At 39.1% G+C, this 21,806-nt stretch overlaps 1 protein-coding gene across 1 annotated transcript; it reads right to left on the bottom strand.

The window, feature by feature from the left end:
• Positions 1-9,347: 9,347 nt before the first annotated feature.
• Positions 9,348-16,210, bottom strand: chst3a (carbohydrate (chondroitin 6) sulfotransferase 3a). Its single transcript, XM_026191028.1, has 5 exons — positions 16,097-16,210; positions 15,740-15,901; positions 13,639-13,795; positions 11,426-11,962; positions 9,348-11,159 (listed from the first exon to the last, which is right to left on the bottom strand). Exons 3-5 carry the CDS (start codon positions 13,779-13,781, stop codon positions 10,463-10,465), a joined length of 1,377 nt encoding a protein of 458 aa, XP_026046813.1. The 5' UTR covers positions 13,782-13,795; positions 15,740-15,901; positions 16,097-16,210; the 3' UTR covers positions 9,348-10,462.
• Between the last annotated feature and the right edge of the window lie 5,596 nt (positions 16,211-21,806).

Genomic DNA, 21,806 nt, shown 5'->3' with positions numbered 1-21,806 from the left:
GTGTGTCATTTCTCACTCAATCAACAAGTGCATATGTGTTCATATGTGTGTTTCTCTTCATTCTGAGTCAGTGTATGTAGATGTGTGTGTTTGTGTGTTTGTGTTCATCACTTTCCTGTTCTGGCGTTCTGGGTAAACCATGGCCTGAAGCGTGCCCTGGGGTCCTGCCCTCCTCCATTTCAGTCTGTTTGCATCCATTGGTGCTGCTGCTCAAAGTTCTGTCCATACTGGTTCTGGCCCCAATTGAGGCAGTCCTTTTCTCCAGTGTCCTGCATCTTCTCCTTGTTCCGCTCCTCCTTAACTTGACCCTTTTGCTTCTGTAGCTCCTTCAGGGTTTGCTCCTGCTGTTGGAGCTTTTTCGTCAGGTTTGGCGACCTCCTGCTCCAGCAAGCTCCGGCCTGATATCAAGTCCTGTGTCTGGGACTCCAAGCCTGACTGATGGGTTTGATTATCAGCCAGCTCCTCCTGAGCCATGCTCAGTTTCTGCTCTGATGCCTTAAGCTCTTACTGAGGGCAGAAACCTCAGAGTCTTTTCCGTACAAGTCAGATTGAAGTCCATTGATGTTTCTCTTGCTTTGCTTCCACGGCCTTCTGCGGCTCTGCTGTTCGGCTCTTCTCAGAGGTCAGCTCCTGGCCGAGCCCCGACACCTGTGCCTTCAGCTTATTTTCTTCTGGTGCTTTTGTCCATTCTGAGGTGCCTCCTGACCTCAGTTACTCCTCCTGTCTCTGGCACGCCCTTTTTGCCGCCCGATCATCCGTGTTGATCTGTCACTGTCCTGTACAGTTTTAATGCAGAGTTGCTAAGGTCAGCATTCTTTTGCTCGGCCTCACTTTTCATCTGGGCTTAATGGGCGTCTCGTCACAGCTCTGTCAGCTGAAGCTGTCTGGAAATCTCCCCCGTGTAGTGAAACAGGCCTTGGGTTTAATGCTCTCCGTCTCCGCTGCATGAGATCGTTTTCCTGCAGCAGTGTTGACATTTTCAGGTTGTTGTTGTGGGTCCAGCTGCTGTAGCATTTGGTCAGGGTCACATCAAAGATGGTAGAGGAGAGAGCAAAGATGGTAGGGGAGAGCAGGAGTCCAGGTCAGCCTCGGCTTTCCGGGCCGACAAAGCAGCCTGTAATCAAGCATAAAGAGAAAAAACAAAAACAAAACAAAAACAGACGAACAGGAAAATGATGTTGTGTTGGCTGTGTTATTCAGAGAGGGGAGAAACAACCAGGCCAGGCCCTGTGTCAGCCTTCTCTCCCCCTTTTTTTGTTTTTTCTGACCTTATAATCCACTCATGACCCACCAAGTTGACAGGACAACACAGGTACATGTTAAAATTCTTAAGATCATGTTTAAAAGCCCAAAAAAGGAATTTTCTTTCATTCAGTAATCATTTGTATTAATCAGTCAGCAGAAAACATCTCACAATTTGAATCTTCTAACCACTAAATCTGTCGTGTCATCACTGGTTGGTCAGACCAGTGTCTTTTTTTTTTTAAAGTTAAGTTGTTGTCCTGCAACCCAGAGAGTTTATTTGTTAGTAGTGGATAAACTTTATCATTCAACAACAGGTGTATGTTAAGTTTCGCTGCTTTAACCTTGCTGGAAAATCTTCACGTGTTCATGAATGTAAGCTGTTTCTTCATTGCATGTGTGTGTGTGTTGGTAGGTGGGTTATTTTAACTTTTTTCTCAAACAAGGCATTTCTCTAACACGTGCCTTTCTTATATGTTTCTTTGGTTGTGTGTGTGTGTTTTTATTTTGTTTCCCAAATTTTGATTTCCCACCTTAAATAACAGCATTCCATGTCTTCAGCCAGGAGTTAGAGCTTGCTTGTGAGATTCAGGGACACATGGTGCCAATAACAATTCAGCCAAAAACTTGCCTGAAAATTTCCAGTGATGGTAACCGATAACTGGAGGAGAAGATGTCCTTTAAGCTTCTTTTCCGGGTGGGGACAAAGACGTCTTATATTTACAATTACTCTCAGGCCTGACAGATTTAGCGCCTACACAATTTTGACAAATTTAAGTTAACGGGTCCAATCGAAGAAAGTCCAACTTTTTTGTGATCAATTAACCAGTATCTGTCCAACAGTTTCTGGCCTCATCTCTAAAGTCCCTAACTTAATTTAAAAGTGTCCAACACCCAAGGTCCAACCTTTGCTGCCCAAAAAAGCGCAGATACCGTTCCAAACGGTAAAGTGGTCCAACCACTAGTTATTCTGGAGTACCCCAAGCTCCACAGTGACCAACTGACTATCCCTCAAAGAGGACAGGGCCTAGGCGTCCGCGGCCTTGGCAAGCATTACCTCTGAGCACTGCGCTTCTTAGCGGTCCAACCGCCATTCTATAATAATTTATAATACTTTGAAACAACAGTCAACACCCCAAAACAAGTGTATGACTGACGCAGGTCCAACCTGTCTGACCAATGGGGACTCTAACCCACAAAATGACCAATTCCCTATCAAACTAAATTCACTCAGCAGTCCAACTGCTTTAACTTCAATCAGCAGTCCAACTGCTTTAAATACTCAGTACTGTCACTTTCAACGTTTCATTATCATTACTTCAGCTTCAGTTCTCATGAGATTTTTTCATCAAAATCAAAACAGGCCTTCACCAGTAATTTCAGTGAGTAGACTTTAATTTTATCATGTCCAATTTGGCACACTTTGGAAATAGATTCAACAGGTAGTGCCTTACCTTTGTATAAGCCGGCTTATGCCCACTCCCGTCAGACCACTGGCTTGTGCCTGTCCGTTCAACAACCTCGGACCGTCCAAACCTCCAACTTCCACCCCAATACCACAGGACGAGCCCCCAAACTGTTACGGATTCAAATATTGGGGATGGATACAAGAGGAAAAACCAAAATAACAACACTGGTCCGGCCGGGTTGAGTCAAACGATGATTTTAATGATCACACGCGTGGGAGATGGACACCGTACGCAGACAGCATCAGATCTCAAAATGGTGGAGCATTGATCAAACTCTTATAGCCTTTAGTGGCCCCCACCTTATCATACAAGCCTAAACATTCATATGCTTTCTCTCACACGGCGCCTAAGCTACGACCTTGGCTCCCTGTTTATCTGCTCCTACTGAGATGGGGCAGAAAACTCCAGTATGTTCTGTTCTCTTCTAATCAGACAAACAAGGCGATGACTTTCTGCGAACAGTATTTCTTATAACTCAGCAGTATAATGCATCATAAAACAATATCATTCATTCACAATAAATCAGCAGTCTAATGTAATGCAAATCAGTTTAACAAATGCAATAATTATCACCTTCTTCTAATTCAGGAGAATAATGCAAACTAAAACTACATAATAATTCACAAACTTTAATTAGGGGTCTACCATGGCATAAAATAATATTATAATCTCACAATATGTAGCCAACATAGATATATCAAAGCTTTTATTCAACATTACATATCTAAAATTATTATTGCATGTAGCTAAAACAGGAGAATATATTTTAGAATAGGCCAAGTTTATGTTTAGACTGAAATCATATTCATAAGGACTCTATTGCTATTTAGAGGTGGTCCAACAGAGCACCATTTCTGTTTGTGGGCAGGGAATGGTTGAGTGAATCTACCTTGCTGAATCAAACACAAGGCTTCTTTCAGGCACAGTACCTCCAGAGCCATATGAGGGCACTCAGTGTTCCACCCCAACCACGGGATTTATTTACCTTCCAACGACAGGCAGCCAGAAAGAGGAGCCTGAGTGTGCTTAAAGAAAAGTAGGGGTGAAGAAAGTGTGTGCATGAGGGGTGGAGGGGCTGGGAGGAAGCATAAGGATTGTGTGACACAGAATTAAAACGCTAAAAAACTATGTGTCATAATCCTTAAGAAAAAGAAAACTCAACATAGGAACAGAAACAAAACCATGTGATTTCAATTGCGATATGAGTCAAGTAAACTCCCCTATCTGCTGAAAGAAGAACAATTCTCAAAGGAGATGTCTGAAAGAGGAGGAACATGGATAAGAGTTCGAAAAAGTTGATAAGGTGGGGGTGTGTTTCCTGTTGCATTAGCTCGCTCTCCACCCCTTCGTTCTCGAGCACAAGCTGACTCATTGAATCTGTGTGTGAATAAAAGCCACTGTGTGAAATGCTGGTACAGTAATGGCATGACAGTCTGAAGCAAGTGTCACGCTTGAAATTTCAAATGTTAGCAATTAAGTGTGGTAGTAATAAGGTGAACATTAAGGTTGTTATGAATTACAAATATCTAAAAAATAAAAATAAGTGCATCTTTACAAGCTACCAAAACAGAAACTCATTAATAATAATAATATCATTATCACAATTGCATGTTATATTGTAAGGTAGACCGTACAATAATCCATATAGAGAAAACCCCAATAATCATATGGCCCCCCTATGAGGAAGTAGTGGCAATAGTGGGAAGGGAAAACTCCCTTTTAACAGGAAGAAACCTCCGGCTGAACCGAGCTCAGGGCTCAACCTCGATGACCGGTTGAGGGGAGGGGAGGAAGACAAGACAAAAGACATGCTGTGGAAAGGAGTCAGGTCATTAAGATAAGATGGGGCCTGATTATTCAAGACCTTGTATGTGAGGAGCATTTTGAAATCAACTCTGGATTTAACAGCCAATGAAGGGAAGCCAATATAGGAGAGAAAGGCTCTCTTTCTAGTCCCTGTCAGGACTCTTGCTGCAGCATTTTGGATTAACTGAAGGCCTTTCAGGAAGTTTTTAGGACATCTTGATAATAATGAATTACAGTAGTCCACACTAGAAGTAATAAATGCATGAGCTAGTTTTTCAGCGTCATTCTTAGACAGGATATTTCTAATTTTAAAGGTGTTGCGCAAATGGAAGAACGCAGTCCTACATATTTGTTTAATATGTGCATTGAATGACATATCCTGATCAAAAATGACTCCAAGGTTCCTCACAGTGTTACTGGAGGCCAAGGTAATGCCATCTACAGTAAGTATCTGGTTAGATAACATATTTCCAAGATTTCTAGGGCCAATAACTTCAGTTTTATCTGAATTTAGAAGCAGGACGTTAGATGTCCTCCAGGTCTTTGTATCTTTAAGACATTCCTGCAGTTTAACTAATTTGTGTTTGTTATCTGGCTTCATGGATAGATAAATAACAGTGAATATGTATGCTATGCCTTCTAATGATACACCTATAATGCAAACAGAACTGGTCATAGCACAGAGCCTGTCGACGTCCATAAATAACCTTAGTGTGTGAAAAGGACTTGCCATTTATATGAACAAATTGGAGTCTAATAAATAGATATGGAACAAACCATTGCAGTTCAGTACCTGTAATACCTGCAGCATGCTCTAATTTTTCCTTATAGAATATTATAGTCAACAGTATCGATTACACAACAGAAAATGCTTATATTTTTACATTCAAAACATTATATTTATGATTTTATTTAATGCCATTAATGCATGTGGCCTGCTATCTCAACATTTCCCCACATGCAAATGCTGAAGAAATCCAAAGAATTTCTTTTCTGTGCTCACTTTGAGCAATGTGATTGAATGCATTGCAAATTACAGTTAAGAGAACCTAATTGTGTAATTTTACAAACAGAAGTTCAGATCCCAGATCATCAACAATAATAACCCAAATAATAATAAAAATAATAATAACCCAAAATACAGCCTTATAGTATGAGTTACTTGCTCCTCCTCAAATCTGTGTTAGTCTCCAGTTGTCGCACCAACAACCACGAGTAAACTTTCCAGGGTAGGTGGACAAAACCAAGCAAACAAATTGCTTTTGGAAACAATCCATTTATTTTCAGAACTTGCACTCAGTTATAGTCAATAACTTAAATCACTCAATTATTTATTATTTTGGTCATTTCACCGAGTGAGTGAGTGAGTGAGTGAGTGAGTGAGTGAGTGAGTGAGTGAGTGAGTGAGTGAGTGAGTGAGTGCAACCATGTGAATGAACATGATTCGAGTGGGTGATTCATGGTGAAATCTGCGAGATGAAAAATGGGTGGCTGAAAACCGTCTCACATCTTGTGAGGGAATGGTGCATGTTCAGTGATTCATCCTCTGAACATAATAGTGAATCTAAGACCTGAGTGATAGCCAGGGGCTTAAACCAGGCCCAACAAGTCGAGTGTGTCAGTTAAAAACACTTGAAACCAAAGTCAGGAAAACTTTCAAAATATTAGCAATTATAAACACATGGCAAAGTGAAAAGACAAGGTTGTATTTCAGCTCAGTGAGTGTAACTAAGTTGGTCTGAGTTCTGGTCAAAAACACTGGATACCTTGAGAAAACCTGACACATTGCCAGGTTCAACTCTTCAATGACCCATTGTGGAAACCTTTTCTCATTTGCAGGGAAGAAACAGCTGCTGCTCTGCTGTGGAAATAACATCAGGGAAATGATCTGGGAGAAAATCAGCTTGACCAACAGCTGTGCACTCTAAAGTGCTCTCTCTCAGTTGAGATGTGAGGCAGATAGACGGAATGCAGGCCTGAATGGGTTCCCTGTTTCTGCTTTACTCACACTAAGCCTTTAGAGGATCACAGGCAGCAGCAGTGTGTATTTTAATATGCAGCTGAACTACATCAACAATTCCACAGAAATTTGCATTTTGGCCATTTCATTCTCAAACTGCTTCCATTCCAAGCAAAATAAGCTGATCGGATAGTTGGATATCAAAGCAATGACTATAGTAAACATAGTGCCAGTGTTTGCTTACCAATTGCATTCTGTACAACTTACTGCTCTATCGTTCTGTCAAGTCAAGGTTTGTCAAGTTTTCCACTGTTTGGTTAATTCAGTAAAATGTATCTAAATAGAACGCAGACGTTATTTTACTTTGTTACATTGCTGATAACCAGAGGTTTGTGCTTAAGTCAGATTTAATTTACAAAAATGCCAACTTAATACCTGATTCCCCTGAGCACCAAATCATTTCTTGAAATTCAAATATTTATATGCCCCCTTAAATTAGCACTTCAATGGCAGACTGTGCATTTGAAAGAACTACATCTGAGCTGTAAAAAAGAACAATTTTAGTATTTCAGTATTCAAAGAACTAAAATGTGCAACTAACTAAATTAGCCAAAGTAAGGCTTAAGAACAGATTTCCTTTGGTGAATTGACTTAGACTCAAACTTTTTCTGATTTTCTTTGTTTTTTTTTTTTGCCACAACAAAAACTTTGAAGTTATGTTGGCAATAGCCTCTGTTCCTTATTAACCTTTTTGCAATCATCCATAAACAGGGAGAAACTGCACATCTGTATTCCTCCCCACCAAAAAAAAGGAACTGCATGTATTCCCACTCTGAATAGCTGCATTAGTTAAATGCATACTATGTTGCACTGTGACTACACCCACTGTTTGAGCTACAAAATTGGTTGTTCTGGCTTCAGTATGTCACACATATATATGAATTCATATGTTTTTAAAATGAAGGTAAGTGAAGCTCCGTGAAATTCTGAAACATATGCCTTTCACAGCTGCTTCAATGAAGCCACAGTGAAACTGAGCACAATATTGCCATTTATCTGAAGTCACAGTGCTTAACTTCATATTTTATCAAGACTGACAGTTAAGCCAGCACCACCTGGGTTTCACTTAAAGTCATAGGCTGTATACACTCATCAGCCACTTCATTAGGTATATCTTGCTATTACTTGAAACTAGGGCTGTTCGATATAACGATATATATCGGATGACGATATAAAAACGTCTATCGTTTCAATTTATGCTATCGTTTGTTTCGTGGTGTCACAAAATAAACTGTTTACGGCAATATTTTTTCATCGTTTTGATGGTCACTGTAGTGGCTATATTCATTTCTTAAAGTTCTCTCTTTTTCTTATATTTACTATAACCACACTACAGACGGACAAGCGCCTGTCGTTAGCAACAACGACGGTAACGCCATCGCGTGTCCGCTTGTTTATGTTCCACATAAACCTTTCACAATAGAGCTCAAGATCCTGTTAAGACTTTTCAAAACTGAATCACGTGAAAGAGCAGATTATTTACGGATGAGAAGTAAGAAAGAGCCGCCAGGTGCTAAAAAAAAAAACAAACCTTAGACTCAAACGTTAGAACAGGCTTTTCCCCGCAGCACGTTGTGTAATAAATACTCACAAAGAAAACGGCGGCCGTTACAACTTATGTCTAAAAATGTATCGTTTCATGCATCAGTTAAAACACTCGACTCCAGGTACGCGACGCGCAGCTGGAAACACTTCACGCAAGTCCAGCTGCCCGAGAGTCACAGAATTTACAGAAAATGTTACATTTTTGTGATTTATATCGTTATTGGGACGATAGAATTCTTATATTGGGATATGAGATTTTGGTCATATCGCACAGCCCTACTTGAAACTGCTTTAGTTCAATGTGTTATAGATTCAACCGGATGCTGAAAGCATTCCTCAGAAATTATGATTCATATTGCACTGATAGCATCTCATAGTTGTTGCAGATTTCACATCTGTGATGTGACTCTCACATTCCACAGCATACCAAAAGCAGTGGATTGAAATCTGGTGGCTTTAGAAGCCATTTGAGGACAGTGACATGTTAAAGAAACCAGTTTTAAGATGATTTGAACTTTATTACATGGTCCTTCTGTGCTGGAAACAGCCATCAGAGGATGGACACATGGAAGATGGTTATCAATAATGCTCGTGATCAGCAACAATATTCAAGGAAGCCTGTGGTGTTTAAACAATACTCAGCTGGTACTAACAGGTCTAAAGCATGCTAAAACACTATCCCCCACACCATTAAACTGCCACCACCAGGCTGACCCATTGACATGAGGCAGAATGAATTTATGCTTTCAGGTTGTTTATGCCAAATTCTGACCCTACCACCCAAATGTCACAGCACAAATTTAGATTCATAAGATCAGATAACATCATTTTAAAATATTTTTTGCCCCATAGCCTGAGTTTCCTGTTTGTAGCTGACAGGATTGGCATCAGATGTGGTTTTCCACTGTTTTGACCCATCTGCTTAAAGATTCGATGGGTTTTCCACATGCTCTTCTGCATAGCTTGGCTTCAATGAGTGTTTGAGTTACTACTGCTTTCCTATCTGCCTGTCAGCCATTCCCCTCTGGCCTCTGGCATCAACAAGGAATTTTCTTCCAGAGAACTGCAGCTTACTGGATATTTTCTCTTTTTCAGATCATTTCCCCTCAATCCTAGAGATGGTTATTGGAAAAATCCCAGATCAGTTTCTGAAATACTTAGACCAGCATATCAGCACCAACAGCATGAAAGTCACTTAAATCACCGTTCTTCCCCATTCAGATGCTCAATTTGAACTTCAGCATACATAACTAAATGCATCAAGTTGCTGCCATGTGAATGGTCGATTAGATATTTGTGTTAACAAGCAGCTGAACAAGTGTGCCAAATGAATTGGCCAGTGAGTGAACCTACACAGGTCATATCAAAACACAACACATCTTTACAGGGTGGATTCTGCAGGTCTTAATATTTTTGGGTGATTTTATTACTTTGAGTTGTTGTGTGATTTAAAAGAAAACAAAAAAAACCTTACATTTAATGACCAACATAAGAACAGATCAGCTCTCACGCAAGCAACAAAATTAAACAAAACCTACTTGGACATTTAGAGAAGTGAGAAATACTTTAATACAGATGCAGTTAAGGCTGCTGGCTAGAAATAAAAAAAATAAAATAAAAAATAGTTGAGTAGATATTTCATATAGATATATGAGTGTTACTACTTCTCATATATCATCTTTAAATTGATAAATAAATCTTAATTTATCTTCTCTAATCTCAGAGTTTTCAAAAGAAGAACCTATTCTCTTACACGGCACACTGTTGAGAAAATATCAATGCTTGTCATCGAGACACAACATACTTTTCCTGAGTAAGATTTGTAAAACTCTATCACAGCACATCATGTCTACTCGAACATAACTCTAGCAAATGCCTAGACTAATGCTGATGTATAAAAACATGAAACCAGCCAAACTGGGTGTTATTAAGAAAAGGTCTTAGGATCCTCTAAGACAAAATTTCCCTTAGATAACATATGCACATAACTTTCACTTTAAGTTTGTAACATGAAATTCAACCATGAAGATTTAACAAAAATCCTACACAATAATCTGTCACATTTGGCCTTGATATCAATGCTTGTTTCATTTCTAAATGAAATAAAGAGAATGAAACAAAGTTTAATCTTCAGGCTACTCAGTGAACACAGTATGCAAATAAATACTTCCCTTTATCAAGTAGTTTTTCATTATTTCAATGAGGCACATCATTGGCGAGCATCTTACTGTATGGCCTACATGTGAGGCACCTTTGTTTGTATTTTTATGGCACCTTTGTTTAACAGTTTTGATCTGAACAGTAATTGCTTCTGCTGGCTCACATGCACTGCATGCCATGCAGTATTGTGCAGTTTCACAGCTGTATGTTGACCTCCTGATTAATTAAATAATCTATCCTCAAGCAAACTAATGGACTTGTTGGTCAGTGTCGTTTCATCATTCACAAATCTGTACCCGAACAGCTTCATGGTGGGTCCACACACTCTCTGAACTACCTGAGCCAATGTAAAGGGAATTGTAAATCTCCATTTCTCTGCCTGCTGTGATGAGTTCTTCTGAGTGGAGTAAATCCCGCTGGCTTTCTGTGTGGTCTGGGTGTTCCTCAGTATCCACTCCCTGGCCAGGGAACTAAATGGTATCCCTGCAAACTTGTACATCTCCTCTGCCTTTTGCATAGGGTAGAGGGCGATATCCTCATAGCGGACCAGCATGTAGCGGTTCCTGAGCCAGTGAGGTTGGCTCAGTCCAACCTCTGCAGACATCCTAATGTGATCACAGTTTCCTTTGAGCCTCTTCACCTCCTCATCATCTTCGGGCACCTGGCCGTTCTGCGCCCAGGCCTTCCACGTGTGATATTTTGAAGAGAACGCCACCATGCGCGATGCTAAGATAGCTCTTGGATCTCGAACTAGCTGGATAACTTTGATATCCAAGCGAGGGTCCTCTACCAAAGGCTGCAGTGTGTCCAGCTGATGCACACGAACAGTCTTAATGGCATGGTGTTGTTTGGAAAGGCAGGATTCAGATGCAAGAGTTAGGTTCAGTGGCCCACAGCGACGACTCTTACAGTGATACCTAAAACAAGACCATAACGTTTTTAAATGATAAAAAGCATTTTACAAAACTGAATAGTGGGAATATTAATATTTCATGCATATACTAAATTAATATTTTTTCTCTGTTGTCATGCAGAAGAACATTGGGAATATTATTAATAAGGCACACAGACGATAGCTTAGTGTTAAAGTAGTGTCATGACCATCAGGCCTTCCTTTTGCAGCTGCATAAATAAAGATTACAGGCTTGATTAGCAGCACAGGGATTTGTAACTTATACAATACCTCTCAAAAACATCTCTGATTACAGGACTGCAGACCCGTTCTTCACAGAGTGATAAACTAGACTCTCTGCGGAAAAGAGATGGGGTGACATGGTCCTGAGGTGGGGGAGAGATGAACTTCTCAAGAGGTGAGAAATCACACAGGAAAAGCCCCTGGAGTACATCTCGGTAAATTCCCGACAACACTGTCCCATTGTTTGCCTCTGCAGCCGGGGTCAGCATGCGCTCGACATGCCACAGTGGCTCAAACAGATAGAACATGTTCTCCCCGTGCTGGTTAAAAAATTCCCCCACAAATGAGGAACCTGTCCGTGTGGTGGCCAAGAGTAATACGTGCTTACGGCCACCGGCGTAGCTGTATGTCCCCAAATCATCTAGTTCTTCCTCCTCTTCTTCCTCTGAGAAATTTGAGTTATCCCTCTTTGTACCAGAGAGTCGCGACAGCAGCATTTTGAGTGCCATCAGGGAGCCCTTTTGTGTTATGTTGCTGAAATCCTGCTGCTGCGGAATCTGCCTCTGGATCAATCTGTCAGAGACCCTGACAAGATAAATAGACTTCATTATAAAATATCCATTGGCAAACCATAAGGTGTTACATTTTATTCTTTTTTTTTATATATTTTATTTAGCTGATAGTTGCATTTATGTCTGAGTTATAACTAAAACAACCAGCAAGGGTGAAAGCACTTTTGAGGCACAGAGGATTTTTATAAGGTAAAAAGATATATATCTGTATATAGCCTACAGGAAGGCAGAACCCCGATCAGTTATCAGTGACACTGACACATGAGGCCACCTTCCAAAGCATGGTACAACTACAACCCAGTCCTTTCAAAATAAAAGTACATAACAAATTAAAACAAAAGAAATTATAAATTTCCTTCACAAAAACATGACTAAAACACACAACAGTACAATAACACAAAATATTTACAACTGCTAATCCAAGCAAACCTACCTAAAGATCTACCCTTTGGCCCCCAACTTGATTCATAGATGACCGATTCAGAGAAGACCATCTCTGAATCGAGGAGGCGGCCTAAGGATAGATCTTTCACCATCTTACAATGCTGTGATTGCAGCCATTCCCCAACTATCTGTGAATGGTACTCATGGCCATTGATCAATGGCCGCTGATCAATGGGGTTGTTGATCAATGGTCATGACAGTTTGCATATTAATGATCAATGAACTAACCTCACAGCCCACTGTTCGTCAGTGGTGCTGGTTTCAGTCATTGTGCAAATGTATTGTTTATAAGGTTGGGGACACCTGCAGTCCGCTGAGACTAAAGAAGTCACTTGGATGAGTGCCAAAACGTTTCTCCCACTGAAAACGCTACGTCCAGATGAACAGACTCAACCTTTTGGAATTTACTTACCTGGATGATTGAGCATGCATCACGACATTCAATCTGAGTTAATTATGTTCAGCAGTGTCTTGTCCTCAAGTCTGCCTCCTCTGGCCTACCAGCGCTTACAGTGTATATTTTTATATTTCTGTCTATTTGTCCTTCTTTTGTGTGTGTGCCTTCACAGTGAAGTGGCTAATACATTTTCTTGGCAAGCCTCAGATCACTGGTTTGATTCCAGCTGAAAGTGTCCCTGCATCTACTCTGGCGTGATCCCTGTTTGAATTCAGTTTTCTTCCCTTTGACCTAAAAAATGTTTCATTTTTTTTATTTTGACAACCTTGAGTCCTGCTTTTGGCTCCTTACTCTCTACACATCTTGACACTGTACCATTTTATCTTTTTTAGATAGGGTTTCTTATCTATCTTATCTATCTTTTCATAATTATCTTAACACAGTTTTCTCAAAAAAACCTTCAGCATGGAAACAAAAGCTTAATATGATAAAGGCTTGAAACTCTCCCTGTGAGACAACTCACACCTGAGAATTATATCCTCCCCGGCTTTATGCTGCTTTAGGGTTAAGATTATTGTTCTTATGATTGTTAAATCAAGAAGGTGCATTCATCTGAAGCACAGAAACATCTTGGAAAGCACATCTGGGCAGGGCAACACCACATCTGAAGTCTTTACATCAAGGCAAGCTAAGCTAAGGTAGACTGCTGGGTCTTAATATGTATTTTTATTGGTAAGAAAGGAAACACACCTCCCAAAAAGTACAAGATCCCTTTAGCTTTCCTCAGATTTGCACAAATATAATATAAAATTTAGCAGATTATTACACACTCTTCTCCATACTCTTACCTAGAGAGGATGTTGCTTTCCTTTTCAATGATGACCAGGGCCACAATACAGATAAAGACGATTGCATACTTGGTCTTCATTCTTAAGTCTTCCCTTTGCAATGTGAGCTCTACAGTGCTGTTCTTTGGGTCATAGCTTGTCATGCAGAGGCTTCATTCTAAAGAAAGAAAAAAAAAAGACAAATAAAAATAGGATCTTAGTTCTTGTGCTATTTGTCACAGAGCTTCCTTAGTGCTTAAAGACAAACCGAAACATAACCAGTCTATTTTTAATCTCTAACCAATATGTGGTTGCATTTGTGCTGCTCTGACATTTCAACTATATTGAGGTGCTTGTGCAACAGCAACAGCTTTTACAAATTTGTTTGTCTTATTTCTTAGAGCAACAGAAAATGACACTATTGGTTTTCACCAGGATTGGAGAATGGCATAAGTTCAAAGACAAATGTTGGAACAGGCAACAGAGACCTACAGCCGAGGCCTGGGTTCAAATCTGTCTCACTCTGCATGTGTCAAATAAAGGCTAAAAAAAAAAGGGGGGGGGGGGACAAAAACAGGAGGTACAGGGGCTAAAACAGTCTGACTGCAAAGTAGTCCTTTAACACTTAATTCAGCATTAAGCCAAATACAAGACATCGTGGGAAACTGAGTAGAGCTTTACACATATTATAACTGTCTCTGTTGATGAATTGGGTCATCTTATCATCATCTTATCACCAGCATGTCATTCTTAGAAACCAAAAGCTTTCCCATGCCGTGGAGTAACCTTTAAGACACAAGCCTCAGCAGGTTTTCAGTTCAGTAATCTTCAATTCTAACTCTCAATTTTTTTTTTTAAATTTATCAGCATAGACAGCTGGGTAAGTCGGAGCATGATATTTTCCAATTCTATTCAGTGTCATTAGCTAAAGTAGTAATCCTTCCATGCTTTGGGAATATTGAGCTGTGCTGGCATGGATAACAAGGAAAACCAGTTAGGAAGACATACCACACTGGTGTCATAGTGCTCCTCTGAAAACAAGTTAACCATATTGACAATGAATTTTAATTGAAATCATTCAGCACAACAAATTTCTTAACTCTGAATAATGCCGTTTCCGTGTTGCTGAGAAAGAAATGTAGACACGCACGCACATGCCATTTGGTCCTGTCAGGAGAGTGAATAATTTCTACAAAGCATATAATTAAAGGAAAAAATACAATTTTCAAGTAGTTTGTGAAATGATTGTGTGCTCCGTGAGTAAATATCCCCCAATTATCTTAGTTTAATACGGCAAAGCCGTCAAACTGTCAGGCTGAAGCGCTTGAGATGAGCACTTTTACATATTCAAGAGTCACTGGAGCGTTTGGCAAATCTGACTATCTGCTCAGGCAGAAACACACATCACTCTGTTTATCATCTCACTACAAATTACATTAATGGCTGCCTTCAAAGCCTCCGAGCAGCATCTCATGGAGATGTTAAAAGCCAAAAAGTCTCACTGAAAGATTTGCTGTTCCTGCAGGAGTGCAAGTGTAAACAATAAGGTGCTATAGGCAAATACTGAGAGCCATTATAGTTTGCACAGGTGTTATTATTTCTATGTAACTGACTGACTTTAATTTCACTGTTTACCACTGTTTCACACTTGCACCCCTCTATGTGTGGTGTGCTCAACACTATGGCACTGGCAGTCGTTCATGGGGGAGGGGGATTTTAATTCAGTGTAATTTGTACCATCTACTGATCCAGAATAAATACAGACTACTGCATACTTCTGCACAGTATTAATACAGTATATAATGAGCAGGAATCAAAGCATTATTCCTTCATATATTCGATTTATTTAAATAAGAAATTGATATGTGTAATGGAAAGTGGGCTAAACGGAAATGCAGCTTATTGCAGCATATTTCTGCTGTCATCACAGAAAACAAACCGCGCATTTGAGGTTGAAACAATAGGTTAGCAAACTCAATTCAACATCCTTTTTAGCAAAAGGAAGAGGATGTTTACAAGCCCGTGCGATTCGACGGCTCTGCATATGCGCTGTTTAACCATTTCGCGATTTGCAGCCACTAAAATGAGAAGCGGGGATGTTCAGATGGTGTGTCTTACAAACCTTTGTTTGGCCTCTTGGTGAGTTCAAGTGAAATGTCCCTGATTTGTGAGAAATACCGTCCTTTCGTAGCATCCTGCTGCTTTGTCTCGGAGATGGACGCACGGCTTCATTGTACTATCCCCGGTTTCGGGCTGCTCTCCTCCACCAGATGTAGCACAGAGGCTTCGTACAGAAACATTGATATACGAAGACTAAAAAGAGTGACCAGTGCGAAAGCATATGTATATATATCCTTTTTTAAATGAAATCTGACTGATTTAAAAAAGTAAAGCAAAAAGAGAGGAAACGATAAACCGCATAAAAGTAATTAAGCACGGTGTTGCCTAAATATAGTTAAAGCGTAGTATTTCCTCTTACAAAACTTTTTCTCCAACTTTTCTCTCGTGCTGGACACCACGACACGAAGAGCGAGCTGGCCACGCTTCACAGCACCCCTAACTCTCGCCCGGACAGCCTGTGTTGGTTGGCAAGGTCACGTGATTCCAACGAACCTTTCCTATTAACATAACCTCCTGTCAGAGGTAAAGCCTCGTGGCGCTGCGCGAATCATTCATGCTAAAGTGGGCTATAGTAAAACTTATTGTGTACTGAAATAGCTCCTAAAAAATTTAATGTATAAATAAATGTACTTTGTTGATGTTTGTCTTTAAGTTGCAGTCAATGTGGTCATGACATGACTAAGCTGCTCACCACACCGGATCATCTGCCACCATTTCACCCTATCTTATCCTCCTCTGTGACACCAGTCTCCTTCATGTCCTCCTTCAGTATGCATGAATCTTCTCTGTGGTCTTCCTCATTTCCTCCTGCCTGACAGCTCCATTTTTAACATCCTTTGTCCAACGTATCCTTTATCCCTTCTCTGTACATGTCCAAACCATCACAGCATCCCTTCTCTTTGTCTTCATACCACTCAACCTGAACTGTCCCTGTGATATATTCATTTCTAATCTTGTCCTTGTCCCAGTCACTCCCAATGAATGAGCTGAGCCTATTCTTCTGCTGTAGACCACAAGAAAATAATTCAAACAAAGAAAAACGAGAAAGCACTCTTTGCTTTCGATTGTTGCAGTGTAAAATAATTCATTTCTTACAGGTGAGACTTTGCAGATGTACTCCTGTGTATATCCTGCTGCACTGGTTTGATTACTGTATAGCTATATTTGGTAGGGGTAGGTTAAGCAGCTCGTTTTATTAGCATCCTATCTTGCTACTTTGAAGAGCAGTGCTGACCTTTACACTGCAAGAAACAACAGAGCACAGCAAAAAAGGCTTTTTGCAGATGCTGTAGCTTTCATAAGCTATTTATTTCCTGTTATTCAAGCATGTCACAAAAGCAGGTGTGTGTATTTAGTTAGTATTGCCTCAATTTCACAGAGCCGGTCGATTTTCAAAGAACTTGCATGGAATCATAATGCAGTACTGTGTACAATGTACTTTCACATTGTCTGTGGGGTGCTGGTAAACATTGCTATTCTTATTATTGTTACGTGTATGCTGGCAAAAAGGTCCAGAACACATCTACAGATGTGGTTGTATAAGTATATAACAGCTGGATACTCACTACTACAGTTGACCCACTGTTTGAGATAGATGCTTGTGTTTTGTTTTGTTTTTGTTTTGTCTTGTCTCTAAACTGTATCCAAGCAAACGCACGCCAAATAAACAGACCTGTTTATTTTTACATGTAGTGTTTACCATCTGATTTGTACCACTTGGGGGCAGCAAAGTAAAAGCAGAGTATGGAGCAGTGCATCAGAGAGCAAATGCTTAGTTTGAACTCCTCCGTAGGCTCCTGTCAGGGCTTAAAGTGTTTAATTCATTGTGATTTTTTTTTTTTGTCAGATTGCATTGTTATCCTCATTAAACATTTTGGGTTTAAAAGGATCTCAAGCATACCAAAGAATCATATATTTTCATTCCCTGAAAACAACAAACTAGGTAAGCACACCATACCCATATTTTGTGCATTTTTCTGCATATATTAACATTACTTTAGGTTTTAGTTTAATACTGTTGTGAATACTACTTTTTTTTTTTTTACTGATGCTGTTTTCCTAGATATTTTTTCACTGCTAAACCCTCATTTTAATTTAAAAATTCTTTTATTTATTTATTTTTAATGTAGTCAGGACTCATCCATAATATGGAAATAAAATGTTAATAGATTATATATAAACTGCTTATTGTGCAGATGCTAATGATCATTTTAGTCCACAGTTACTCCAGCAGAAAAAAATGTGCCGTGTATTCATTCTGCAGTTTATGAAAATGAAAGGCTGCTAACCTACAGTATACTGTAGATGGAGAGATTAAAGGCATGACCCAGTTTTAGAGTGGACCAGGACTGAAAGCAAACCTTTGGCCTTGGCAAACCACACTAGAGATTATCAATAATAATCCAAAGGGCCAAAGCTGAAGTGGGGAGCTTGAGAACAGGTGCTCTTGTAGTGATACAAGTACTGTTCAGTTTATTCAAAGTTTCCCTTTCTATTTTTGGTAAATCTCCTTTTCCGCCCAGGTAAATACATGACTTTCCTTTCATTTATTTTTTTTAAGCAGGGGGGAAAGGGCAGCTTGTTTTAACTGGAATTTTATCAATTTATGTTAAACATATCAAGCTCTCCAGATACCGTATAAACCCACAAGTTTGTTTTCAGGGAATAAAAATATATGATTTGAGTGTATCTTTGGTATGCTTGAGATTCTTTCAAACCCAACAAGATTAATCCAAAATATTCTTCGTCTTAGTGATAAACATATCTACATGTTCACTAGTCCTTTTTCCAGACTCTCACGTTTCAGAGACATGTACAGAAACAGAGCCAAACTAGTTCTACATGTAGCTCTCTCTGTCAACATCGCATCTTGATAAATGGCCAAAAACGTGTTCTAAATATGAGCTATGTACTCTAATCCTGTACAACAAGCTGAAATGTTCATGGCAGAAACATTCAGTCATATGATCATCATTACATGGAATCTGAAATAAAATGTATTTAAATGCTTCAGCTATCATTTTAATTTTGTAAAATAGTCGGCTATAGTTTTAGTTTGCTTACTTTCTTTTGTGTAAATAAATAATCAGTGTTTTCATTTGGCATTTTATAATTTAGGGTTTATTTTTTGTCACTAGACAGTAGCTGCAATATGTGAAAAGAAAAATCCAGTGTAACTGTAACACTTTATGGAGAAATAATGAAACTTAAAGAGCTTCCCCTTTTTAATACTTGGTTTGAACGATTCTTCATGCAGGTGTTTTTCACATATTCAGAAGCTATAAGTGATTGAATCCATGTTTGACCTTTATTTTGGAAAGAACTCTCTTGCTGTGTTTGCTTCCCTGATTGTTTTGTGATACAACATGTTCGTCTTCTGCTGCTCTTTATTCCTTAAATGTATCTTTTTTATGGTTTCATCTTGATGCTAAATCTTTTATGTTAACACAAACCCATTCAAAAATGTGGTATGACAAATGTGACCCATCTGGAAGCTTATCATTGTCATTTGTTGGCAGCTAGTACAAATGGTTCAGGTTACACTGAGGCAGGTTTAGTCTTAGTGATTAGGCATGGCCCTAAAATTCCTTTGGGCATCCTTATGGTCTGTCACCAACAATCAGAAGCTTATCACATATGTCACAATAATTGAAATCACAATACTAGAAACTATAAAAGAGTGAACTTTTAGCCATACTTTTTACACTCATCATTGGGAAGATATAAAAACCTTCATATCATTCATATGACTATTATTAAATATAAGCACACATATAAAGTACTTGTTTTTGAACCTACATAATGTTACGTGCCATAACTCAGTTGGGCTTTTTTACAACCCCAATGTAAGTGCTAACTGTGCTTCATATTTACATCTGATGTAGTTTATATTACCAGAGTTAGGCTCCATGCATCACATGTGTACAGATTAGAGAACAGTGGTTTAATGCATGCCATCCGTCAGTATTACAAAAATTAAAGCTGGAGGCATGACCCTAAGTACCAACACAGAAGTAACTTGACATGTGACCATTTTCAGTAAGTATATTGTGTAAGAGTTTCAAAAGGCATGAAAATGATTGATCTCTTTGAATGCTGGATATTTACATGCCCAGTCTGAAAGCTTTCATCATATATGCTGAGAATTTAACTGCTGTCAGAGGTCAGTGATATTAAACTGTACTGATGCTCCAGATGTTCTGCATCTGTGTGTTGTGTTTTTCTGAGTGAAAACATTCGTGAATTACGCACACACTTAGAACATGTTATCCACTATAAGTTCTAGGACAAAAGCTCAGATTATATATAGTAGATTTAATATCAGCACGAGACTGGATGCTGAAATGCTTTATTCACGTGTGTAAATCCTCTTTCATGCAAAGTGTTTTAATGGTATGCATAGAAATTAAACAATGCATTTGTATACTTGACCTAATTTTCCAAGTGGGGAAGAAACATATAACATCTGCCAATGAAAAACAAATGGGATTTTTTTTCCTTCTTGTTTTTTGGTCTGCAATTTGAGCTTATAAAGTAGATGGTAGATAGCTATGCAATAGAAATGTGGATATAAAAGGCTATCTATAAACATACATCAGGCATAACACTGACTATCTCTTCGCTTGTTAGGGATACTGTTCCATCCCATATTAAGGAGCAACAGAACATTTTGTCCTAAAAGTTGATGTGCTACAAGCAGGAAAAATGGGCAAGTGTAAGGATTTGAGTTTGATGGCTGGATGATTGGGTCCGAGCATGTTGAAAACTACATCTCTTGCAGGGTGTTCCTAGTCTGCAGTGGTCAATATCTATTGCAGTGGTGAAAGAGCAACAGGGTCATGGGCAGCCATGTGAAGGCTGGGCTGTGTGGTCCGATCCAACAGATGAGCTACTGTAGTTCAAAATGCAAAAAACTTTCATGCTGGTTCTGATAGAAAAGTGTCAGAATACACAGTGCAATACGGTTTTTTGTGTATATATACCTGCAGACTAGTGAGGCCCCTGTAGTGGCCCCTGTCCACCACCAAAAGCATCAACGATGGACACTTCACCATGAGAACTTGCCACGATAATGGAAGAAGGTGGCCTGGTTTGAGAAATCATGTTTTCCTTTACATCACGTGGATTGCCCACTGTGTGTAAATCACTTACCTGGAGAACACCTGGCACCAGGAATAAGGTAAACTAGTAGACAGTGTGATGATTTGGGCTCCTGCCATCCATGTTGACATTACATTCACATGTACCACCTACTTAAGCCCCATTGCAGACCATGTACACCCTCGTACATTATATTAGGCCTCTTTCAGCAGGATAGAGACAGCGAGTTTGAGGTCTTTACTTGGATTTTTAAACATTACTGCACTCTAGAGAACTGAGAAAGAATTATTAGATTATTTGAGTCACTTTAAGTGATGATGACTGACTATTTGGATTAGTGAAAAAATGAATTTAAAACTATCAAATTTGGAAACATTTATGTTTTGTTTGTAAATATTTGTAAAAAAAAAAAAATAACTACCTTGGTAAAAAGAGGACCTCTGGCTAAGTATTATATAACATTTGTTTACAGGAGATTTCCACCTGCTGGAAAATGAGATTATCAATCAAGAAGATTAGCCCGCTTTAGTACTACATGTGATGTTTTTAGTTATAAAAGTTCAACATAAAAGCTACTTGCATAGGTAGTGAGGGTTTTTTATGTTACTGAAACATATGGTTGTAAAGTCTGCATGGCAGATGGTACCCTTGTCCAATATAAACAAATCACTGACTACAGTTACAGTATAGAATTTACATCAAACATAGTTGGTCACAATATTTTACGTAAAATGGTCATTATATTTAGTACGGGGTGGTTACATAGCTGAGACTGCGGTCATTCAGAGCAGATCATAAATCAAAGCTTTAAAACTAAAAAACAAAATTAACATCCTGATCGTTATGTTTCACTGTGACCAGTGATTGTAAAAAGTGCGATAATAGCTTAACTTTTATGAATTATCATTTAGACAACATCAGAATAAAACAGATTTCTGTATATTTCTGGCTAGTAATAACACAATTTA

This window comes from Astatotilapia calliptera, chromosome 13, assembly GCF_900246225.1.
Source record: "Astatotilapia calliptera chromosome 13, fAstCal1.2, whole genome shotgun sequence".
NCBI classification, from domain to species: Eukaryota; Metazoa; Chordata; class Actinopteri; order Cichliformes; family Cichlidae; genus Astatotilapia; species Astatotilapia calliptera.
The sequence above is the reverse complement of the archived record's forward strand: the minus strand, read 5'-3'. Positions and strand labels throughout refer to the sequence as shown.

Excerpts from the sequence above, each read along its gene's own strand:
- chst3a (XM_026191028.1), bottom strand. The coding sequence starts at position 13,781 with ATGACAAGCTATGACCCAAAGAACAGCACTGTAGAGCTCACATTGCAA. Across the intron at positions 11,963-13,638 it reads GAAAGCAACATCCTCTCTAG|GGTCTCTGACAGATTGATCC; the intron begins GTAAGAGTATGG and ends TTATCTTGTCAG. Across the intron at positions 11,160-11,425 it reads ATCAGAGATGTTTTTGAGAG|GTATCACTGTAAGAGTCGTC; the intron begins GTATTGTATAAG and ends GTCTTGTTTTAG.